The sequence below is a fragment of the Pygoscelis adeliae genome, unplaced genomic scaffold, assembly GCF_000699105.1.
Source record: "Pygoscelis adeliae isolate BGI_AS28 unplaced genomic scaffold, ASM69910v1 Scaffold38, whole genome shotgun sequence".
Taxonomy (NCBI): Eukaryota; Metazoa; Chordata; class Aves; order Sphenisciformes; family Spheniscidae; genus Pygoscelis; species Pygoscelis adeliae.
Window position 1 is genome coordinate 8,134,347 of NW_008825614.1, and position 9,070 is coordinate 8,143,416.

Sequence of the window (9,070 nt, forward strand, 5' to 3'; positions counted from 1 at the left end):
GCCTGGGAAGTTGAAACTCAGTTTAAATGCAGGTGGCAAGGAAACGCCAGCAGCAGCTGGAAAGGGAGACTTTGCAGAGCTGTCGCAGCAGCGTCTGCCAGAGCGCTGGCAGAAGGCCACAGAAGAGCTCATGGTTTGGTTGTGTTTGCTTTCAGGCTCCTCCAGGAAAGGTGGAAGAGGTGGTGAAGTTTGCTATTGATACAGGCTACCGCCTCTTCGACTGTGCCTATTTCTACCAGAATGAAAATGAAATAGGGAATGCAATCCAGCAGAAGATCAAGGAGGGGGCTGTGAAACGGGAAGACCTCTTCATTGTCACCAAGGTACAAGGATGCAGGATTATTGGGGCATTTAGCTTTTCCCAAAGAGAAACACTTGTTCCATCTGTAAAGTAACCTAAGGACTTATTCCCTTCTGTGACTTATTAATTTCATGGTTGTCTTGCTGTGTGCTATAAATTCCATCCTTTATTTGCAATTTGGACTGAGCTTTACCTAAGGAACCGTTGACAGCTTTGGAAAGATAGCGTGGCTGTTGCTGATCTAATAATTTCCTTGCATCTATTAAAGTAACTTAATTATACTGAAGGTTCATTTGCATGCACCCTGGAAAGATCAGGGAAAAAAAAAGACAAGGCAGATGTCTGAATTCAGAGGTGCTGTGCTACTTACTGGTTTACAAGACATTTGAAAATGGTGTCTTGTAAAAAAATGTAAGCCTGAAAGGGAATAGAAATTAAAATACGGGATGTCAGACAGAAGTATTTTTCCTGTATTTACTCCGTTTCTTCATCTCATCTACTTGTCTCAGCAATGCCCTTTACCAAAAAGTGAGAACACTTCAACTAAAAAACTTATGACGTGGGGTTTTCACCAACAAAAGCAGAAAACATTGAGCATAACTAAGGTTTTCCACGTGCTCTTTGTTTTTGTTAAAGAACAGGTTTTAACTTGAATAGTACTTGCAAGTTCTTCTATTTAAATGACTTGAATTTTCATTTCAAAAATGAAGTAAAATTGACAACAGTTCTCACTGTGACCATTTAAAAGGGACAGAAGGAGGGTTAGCTATGAGCTGCTCAAGACTCAAAATTTAGGCTGAAAAAAAAGTTCTAACACTAACAGCTTTGCTGTGTCAGATGCACCTGGCAGAGTGTTACATTTAGTTCTGAGAATCTCTTTTCATAAGTATGAATACTGACTGTCCACCTTCACTACTGACTCCCTTATTTGTGGTATGTTTGTCCTACCTCACTACTAAAATATCGGCATCCATTGGATTGGCATCCATTCAGTGTGCACTGGGTAGGTGGGGAGGGAGTTGTCTTCCCAGACCACCAAGGGAGAAGCTTCTCTCCCCTGGTCTGGACTGTGGAAGCCGTAGAGTCATGGTCGGGCTTGGTTTCTTCCCACAGTTGTGGAACACGTTTCACGAGAGGTCCCTGGTTAAGGTAGCATGCCAGAAGAGCCTCGCTGCACTGCAACTGGACTACCTTGACCTCTACCTGATACACTTCCCTATGGGATTCAAGGTAGTCCTGCTCTACATTCCTCTTCTTACCTGGCTAGAAACATGACGTATTCTCTCATCTATGCTGTGACCATCTTCATTATGCAGCTGGGATATGCTATGGTTCATTTGGCTCTTACCTGAACCTGGTAGTAGCAAGCATTCAGTCACTAGGTAGCGGTATGTTTTAGTGCGTGGGTCTGCCTTTCCATGCCTGTTGGAGCGAGATAGTCGTAGGTATGACCACTGCTAGTGAGCCCCCTGGGAAACTGTAACCAACACACGATGGTGCAGTTTGGGATCGTGGCCTTCTGCTGGGCCGGGACAGTGTGAACATCTCAGGTTTTAGAGATGTTGGCTTGATCTGGAGTAACCAACAGTGAAAAATGAAGCACAGCACAGAAACAACATGCTGCTTTTTTTTACCCCAGTCTACACCTCTGTAAAATAAATAAAAACTCTAGAATAAAGGTAGGGGGGTGTCTGTTCCCTTCTCTCTAGGTCTGCCTAAGTTTCTCATGTAATTGCTTCTAATCCCCACTCTTTGTATGCAGGGATTGATTTGTAGAAATACGGCCCTCATCCAAAAGCAAATACTGATGAACATGCATAATTTTTAGTTATGTGATATGTTTAAATAACTTGCTGCCTATAATTCCAGTCAGAAGTGCTAGTAAACAGTAGGAAATTAAATTCTTTTTAAAAGTCTGTGTATTATCTGCCTTGAAATAACAGGCTGGTGAAGAACTGCATCCTGTGGATGACAAGGGTATGAGTATCCCCAGTGATACTGATTTTCTGGACACATGGGAGGTAAGTTAATGTTTGCTCTTTTGAGCAGGTGTCAGCACTAAAGATGGAACAGAGATCTGCGTGTACAATGAAATTAAGGGATAGGTTTGGGTACAGAGGATAGTCACACAAAATTGTATTTCATGACCAGAATGAGTAGAGCTGCTGCTACCCCTTGTTTTGAGGAGCAAGAGAGGGATGTCTTTAATAAGACTAAAGAGTAGGAAACTATCAGCACTGTAGGTGCTGTCACTAAAATAATATTTGAATATGCATAATAGTAGAACTGAAGTGTAGATTAATCCAGGTGTGGCTGTTAATTTACTGCGTGTTACACAGGGAATTCTCACACTTTTCAGTGTTGGGCAGCAGCATCTCAGGCTGTCCTTCAATCCTCCTTTCCTTGTGGACTGAGAGGATTCAGGGTCTGCTCCTGCTACCTGCACTTCTGTGGTGCTACAACTCTGGGAATTAATAGTTTTCTCTACAATAGCAGATTACAGTTGCAAGAAAGTATTCTGAGGTAACTGAGTTTAAGCTAACATCCTCCCTGCTGTGTTCTGCCAACTCAGAGGTGGTGTGCTGGCACAGGAGGAGGTGGAGGGGTCTCCCTTGCTTTTTTAGCTCTGGTAAAATGACCCCCAAAGAAGCCAAAGCAAAAGATTTTGCTTCCCATTACAAAAGGGTTGGCCAAGCCATTCTTCTTATATTACTTTCCCATCTGCAATGGAACATAAAGTATGCAGATAATACAAGGTGCAAAGACTTATTTTTTTAATTTGGAATACTATTATTTAATCTAGCATGGGTTGTTTGTTGGTTTGTCACTAGCTTTAGGGAAATAAAATAGTGTCGTTGACAGTAATACCACCTCATAAATACACGTTGGTTGTCCTTACTCATTAGGCCATGGAAGAGCTGGTGGACTGTGGTCTGGTAAAAGCCATTGGTATCTCCAACTTTAACCACGAGCAGATTGAAAGAATCTTGAACAAGCCAGGACTGAAATACAAGCCGGTAAATAACCAGGTAAGATTTTTATTTCCATTGATGTCAACTAACCTTGGAATATTCCTAAATATATTCTTGCTATACTTCAGCTCTAAAACTGACTTCTGCCATGACCTTTAAATAGTTTTGGTGCCATTGTAAGATCTTGCAAAGCACTGGGTATCTGTGGTTGTCTGGAAGTCCCTTCAAGTCAGTACTGCCTGCAATATGCAAAGCTTTGGTATGGTGACAGTGCTGATGTTTTTTAGCTGACAGGGATCTCAACAGAAAACTTTTTTGTAGACTTGTATGTATATAATGCAGTGGAAATTTGAGAGCAATACCACATAAAACAGTATGGATTATTCATATCACAGTAATATGAAACAGATAGGAATATTTCATTTTTAGACATTGGAAAAAAGTAAAAATATCCATTACCATGTACAAGACCTTGCGACTTTCTGCTACATGTCCTCTTTCACACTCCCAATGTCACAGCCCAAGTTGCCACAGGCCCATTTCTGCCAGCCCTGGGATAACCAGCAAAATCCCCACTATGAGCTACTGCACAGGCATAGGAATGTACAGGAATGCTCAGGAATGCTCTCACTCATTCACTGGACTTACTTATTTTCAACATAAAATAAACCATTTCACTAAACTTCATTATAAAAAGGAGGACTGACATGTACAATTATATAAGAAATTCTCACCACATACCTCATGAATGAAATCACAGGACAGCAGGGGCATCAGGACCTTCTGACTTTCTTCCATATGCAACTTCTTTGCACTCGGCTGAGGGTGCTGAATGCCCATCTCTGCTGGCTTGGGAATATCCAGGGAAATCCCCACACTGGGTCCCGTGCAGGCACAGTGCTGCCTGTGCTGCTGCGCTGTGATGCCGGGCTTGGGGCTAGTGTGTGCACCACCAGCACAAGGGGGACATAGGACTTGGAAAGATTTTATTGAGGGGTATAAAGTTCTGGTGGCGATGGACCCAACTACCCCCATGTTAAAAGCTGCACCAACTTCCACACTTCAAAGAACTTCAGGCTCTGACTCCAGTTTGCTTCTCCATGGGTGTGTCTGTGCCACACACTGTCGTTACAGTAGTTGCCTAGTCTAGCTCAGGTCTAAATGAACTACTGGACATGGATTTCGCTGTAGCATTTAGAAACAGCTGGGTATGTGCATGGTGCCACGTTATGCACTGTAGACATAGCCCTGTAATGATGCTATGGCTTGTGGCAAGTTGAGCAGCATCCCCGTGTAGGCTCCTGTTGTTTCCAGTTACGGGATGTCTCGCCTGAATGGCTGGTTGCAACATGATCTGAGCTAACCTAGGGAAGCTCATCTCCCCAGGCTTCTTCAGGAGTCGGGGAGACTCCTTAGGGAGAGGTTGGGTGACTCGGAGCAAAAACTAAACTTCAGGTATTCTGAGCTGCCCCTCTGAAGATGCAGCCCTGCTCTCCAGTAGTCCAGGAAGACTGATTTCCCCGATTCCTGATACAGACGGCACTTTCACTCTTCTCATCTATTTCTCACTATCTTTGTGTAATATGTAGCATGAGGAAGCCTATTCTCTGTGCCAGGCCTCTAGATATTGCTGTGACATGAATAACTCTTTTATAAGATAGATTTTAATCATTATATTGGGAGTCTTGTGTTGACATTTTCTGCGACCCAAGAGGAATTAAAATGTTATTTATGCTCTGGAACTCATCAGTGCAGTCTGCCTCTGTGTCAACCACTGTGTTTCTGTGCTTACAGATCGAATGTCACCCATACTTAACCCAGGAAAAGTTGATCAAGTACTGTAAATCCAAAGGGATTGCTGTGACAGCATACAGCCCCCTTGGCTCTCCTAACCGCCCATGGTAAGAAAGCATTGCAGCTTTTCTGTATACAAAACAATGCATTTGCAACTTAAATCTTTGAGGGAAATGATGTAAATAACGCAGGTATAATGAGAAAAGTGCTGTTGCTTTGTTGCAGATTATTTCACAAAAGTGTCAGGCTTCCTGCAGGGAAGCTAATACCTTTCTATCATCAATATCCTGGCTTTCATTTTTAATAGGGCCAAGCCAGGGGAACCTGTGCTGCTGGATGATCCCGGGATTAAAGAGATTGCAGTTAGACATCATAAAACCCCTGCCCAGGTAAGCGGGGTTGTCAGGGCAAACTATTCCTTCTCCTCAGACACTTTTACAAGCTGATGGCCAGTCTTAGCAGATGCTGCCTTCTCTAAAGGTACAGTATAATGGGGTTGAACTGCACTTAACTCTTCATACTGCCCCAGTTCTTACCAGCAATCACACAAATTACCAGGTATTTTCTAAGAGATCTTGAGTGCCGAGCTTTGGAGGGTGGTACGTGCTTACCTCAGGTGTCCCCCTTCCTAGGGAGATTTATTCTGCTCCCAGAGAGAAGTGCTTGCTCCCTGAGAACCCCTTTCCTCTGAGGTTTACTTACAAGTCATCAAGCCAACTTGTTATTCCTTTCTCCAGCTAAGTTAGCCAAGTTATCTTCAGAGAAGCCCTGTAACTTGCAGACCTATTTGATTGCTCCCTGTTTGCTCTTGTTTGCAAAGAATCATTGAAAGCTGCTTGATTATTCAAGATGAAATTTTTTCTCTATTAGTTGCTAGTCACACAAATGAGTTCTTGTGCAGGGCATGCAGAAACTGCACTTCAAGCAAATCCACATGTTCACAGGCAATCAACCACAGTCATATTAAGACAAACAGAGCAGAACAAAAAATTGTATGCAACAATCCTTTTTTGAGGGGAGGAAAAAAAAACATGTTTTTCCTTTTAAGGACTTCAGAAAGCTTAACCTAGGTGAGGTACTTAATCTGTGAGCCCAAAATAATCTGCAGTATCATTATGCTCATTTGGTCTGAGCACCCATATAACACAAGCCAGAAACATCATCATTTTTCTCCCTGCCTCCTACCCTAAATGAAAACAAAACAAATCCTGGAGAAACCAGGATGTAGAAACAATATAAGCCAGAAACAATTGTAGTTTGTCAGTAGACTGCAAGCAAATGCTGGCACATCGAACTCCTGTATGCAAACTGGTAGAATCTTCCAGAAGTGAACATGGTTGTAGAAAGAGAAATTGGTTTGTGCATGTGGAGGTGCGGGGGGAAGGTAAGAGAGAACACAAAATGCATTTGAACAGATTTCTTGGTACCCCTGCGTTCATGTTCCTACTTGCCCTTTCCTAGGTTCTGATCCGGTTTCTTATCCAAAGAGACGTGATTGTCATTCCCAAGTCTGACAAACCACACCGTGTTGAGGAAAACATTAAGGTGAAGTTTCCATTGGGACTGCTGCCACCTTTTTACACAGGATAGCACCCACACCCATATCTCTGGGTTTCCAAGCAGCACCTAAGAGGCATTGAAAGGGCAGCGCAGAGGCGTAAAGATTGGGGCTCAGCACTACCTAACCACCTGCACTTGTTCTCCAGGGAAAAGCATTTTGTTCCTGCCAGGAGATAACTTTGGACTTGCCCTGTGGGAGATGCTTAATGAGCCCCTCTTTAGGGTGTAAAGGAACAAATTGTAAATACTGGACCCATGACGGTTTATGTCTCACTTCGAGGCTGTGGTTCCCCCTGGCAGGGAGGTTCAGCTGGATGTTTGCTCATAAGGCCTGGCATCTTAGATGATATCTCTGTGTTACTTTCAATTCATGCTGCTACGTTTTGGACTTGTTTCTCCTATGAACCACCAGCAAGAATTCTTAGGTGATTGATTACCTGTGAGACAACTATTTGCAGTTGGTACCCAGTAGTCCTCTGTTGTAGCAGAAATATTTATTGCTAGTTCCAGTACTTGTGACGCATCAAGTAATCTATCCCTAGCGCCTTAAGTTTTCTGTCTCTGCACTACAACACAAACTGCAGTGGTGTCTGCATTCAACCACCCAGAACTATAAGACATTGCTGTGAACAGCGCCTCAGAGAAAAAAGGACTGTCCTTACAACTTCAAGGGTAGATTGGTATTTGGCTCAGAAATAAGAGGATTTCTTAACTAGGCTTAGTGTGGATGCAGTATGTTCCTACCTCAAGTCATAAATGCATGAAGCACACTTAGTAGCCAACTACTCATGAACCTAAGTAAAAAAGGCTTGCTTTTTTCTCCCCCCCGACTAGGTGTTTGATTTTGAACTGTCTAAAAAGGAGATGGATGTCATCCTCAGCTTTAACAGGAACTGGAGGGCAGTTCCAGTGCTCAAGTATGTTCCTTATTATCCTTATTATCCACTAGGCCTATCTCTATCTGTATTTTCATCCCGCATATCTTGAAAACATACCTGACCAAAACCAGGGAGAGCTCATATCTCAAACCCTGGATCCCAGGTAATGAGACACATCCTGGAACTGACATCAGGAGGGAGATACATTCAGGGCATTCCCTTCAGCATCTTGGTGTTGCACATGCTTGTTCACAAGCCTGTCTTCAAATTAATGAAGCAAAACTTGAGTACATTGGCAGTGGGGAAGGGAGACCGCAGTCAGGAAATGCTGCTGAAGATACTTCCTACAATACTTAAATAACCAGTTCTTTCTCTTCTCAGAGCTGTCAATCACAAGGACTACCCATTCAAAGCAGAGTATTAATGCCAGTGGTTTCTACGAGATCTCCGTGTAACTCCTTCCAGATTAGAAGATGTATGCTATAGCTTAGTCTTGATGATTTCTTCTGTACTTGACAATGATTAAGACCAGTTACTTGTCCTCCTTTTTTAGGAGGAGACCACTAGCTGGCATAAAAATGTATCAGTAGGGATGGGTCTTTTGTTATGATGGCTAACAGAAATCTGTTTCTGATCAGAAGTAAAAAGGCAATGTCTCTTCATTTCCTTTTTTCCTTGTCTTCCTTAATTAAAGACATGTTTAACAAAAAACTTTGGTTACTTACAAGATTGATTTTTTTTTTATATGTTATTTCCAGTGCGGTCAGTCATACTGGCTCATGAGTTGCTGTCAAGGAATGCTGTCTTTAATTACTTTGCTTTTTACATAGTTCTGATTTTTGTAGTGTGACTCTTTAATGCTTTAATATTTTATATTAATAAAGTTTGAATAACAACAAAACTTAATCAGTGTAGTGCTTAAATTGTTTCATACAATTAGTTATAAAACATGCCTGAAGTCTGTTTTTTTTTAAATTTTAATACAGCTAGAAATGAGCTTTGGTAATTCCTGTACAAGGACAATACATAGAGACAACGTTGTGGCTTATGCATCAAACAGGATCATGCTCTAGCTAGAACCTAAAGAACAAAGTTGTACCTATTACTCCACGTAGCCCTCCCTCCGGACAAATAAAAGTTGAACTCTTGCAAGACAAGAGGTGAAAAGCTGAAGACAGCATCATATGCAGTGATAACACACATCAAAATACACCCAGCCAAACATATGGGGTACCTACAAAATCAGACTGACTTGCTCTGAAAGTCTCAAACACAAAATTAGATTTTTGCACCTCTGCTGGCAGCATTCAGAACAATATATCCAGACGAGGGTTGGCTTTATCTAAGGAAAACATAGAAAAGCTTTTCTTTAAAAACACCAAAGCAAACCCTGAGCTAGACTCACAATTGCTTTGGCGTATTTTCAGATGGGTAACGCTAGGCCTAAGCAAAGGCAGGCTTGAAAAAGGCTGTTTCGTGGCATTCTGCACACTGACAAGACAAAGTCTGGCTAGGATGCTGAGTGAGCTTCAGGAAAGCATGATCAGAAGCTAAGGTGACAATCT

At 42.2% G+C, this 9,070-nt stretch overlaps 1 protein-coding gene across 1 annotated transcript in view; it reads left to right on the forward strand.

Annotated features, from left to right (window-relative positions):
- Nucleotides 1-7,985, forward strand: part of LOC103924490 (aldose reductase-like) — an 11,046-nt gene extending 3,061 nt beyond the window's left edge. Inside the window, exons 2-10 of the mRNA XM_009333019.1 lie at nucleotides 156-323; nucleotides 1,415-1,531; nucleotides 2,245-2,322; nucleotides 3,208-3,330; nucleotides 5,068-5,174; nucleotides 5,375-5,456; nucleotides 6,529-6,612; nucleotides 7,462-7,544; nucleotides 7,887-7,985. Coding sequence (XP_009331294.1) covers nucleotides 156-323; nucleotides 1,415-1,531; nucleotides 2,245-2,322; nucleotides 3,208-3,330; nucleotides 5,068-5,174; nucleotides 5,375-5,456; nucleotides 6,529-6,612; nucleotides 7,462-7,544; nucleotides 7,887-7,929 — 885 coding nt within the window. The 3' untranslated portion in view covers nucleotides 7,930-7,985. The remainder of the gene's footprint in view (nucleotides 1-155; nucleotides 324-1,414; nucleotides 1,532-2,244; nucleotides 2,323-3,207; nucleotides 3,331-5,067; nucleotides 5,175-5,374; nucleotides 5,457-6,528; nucleotides 6,613-7,461; nucleotides 7,545-7,886) is intronic.
- Nucleotides 7,986-9,070: the final 1,085 nt, after the last annotated feature.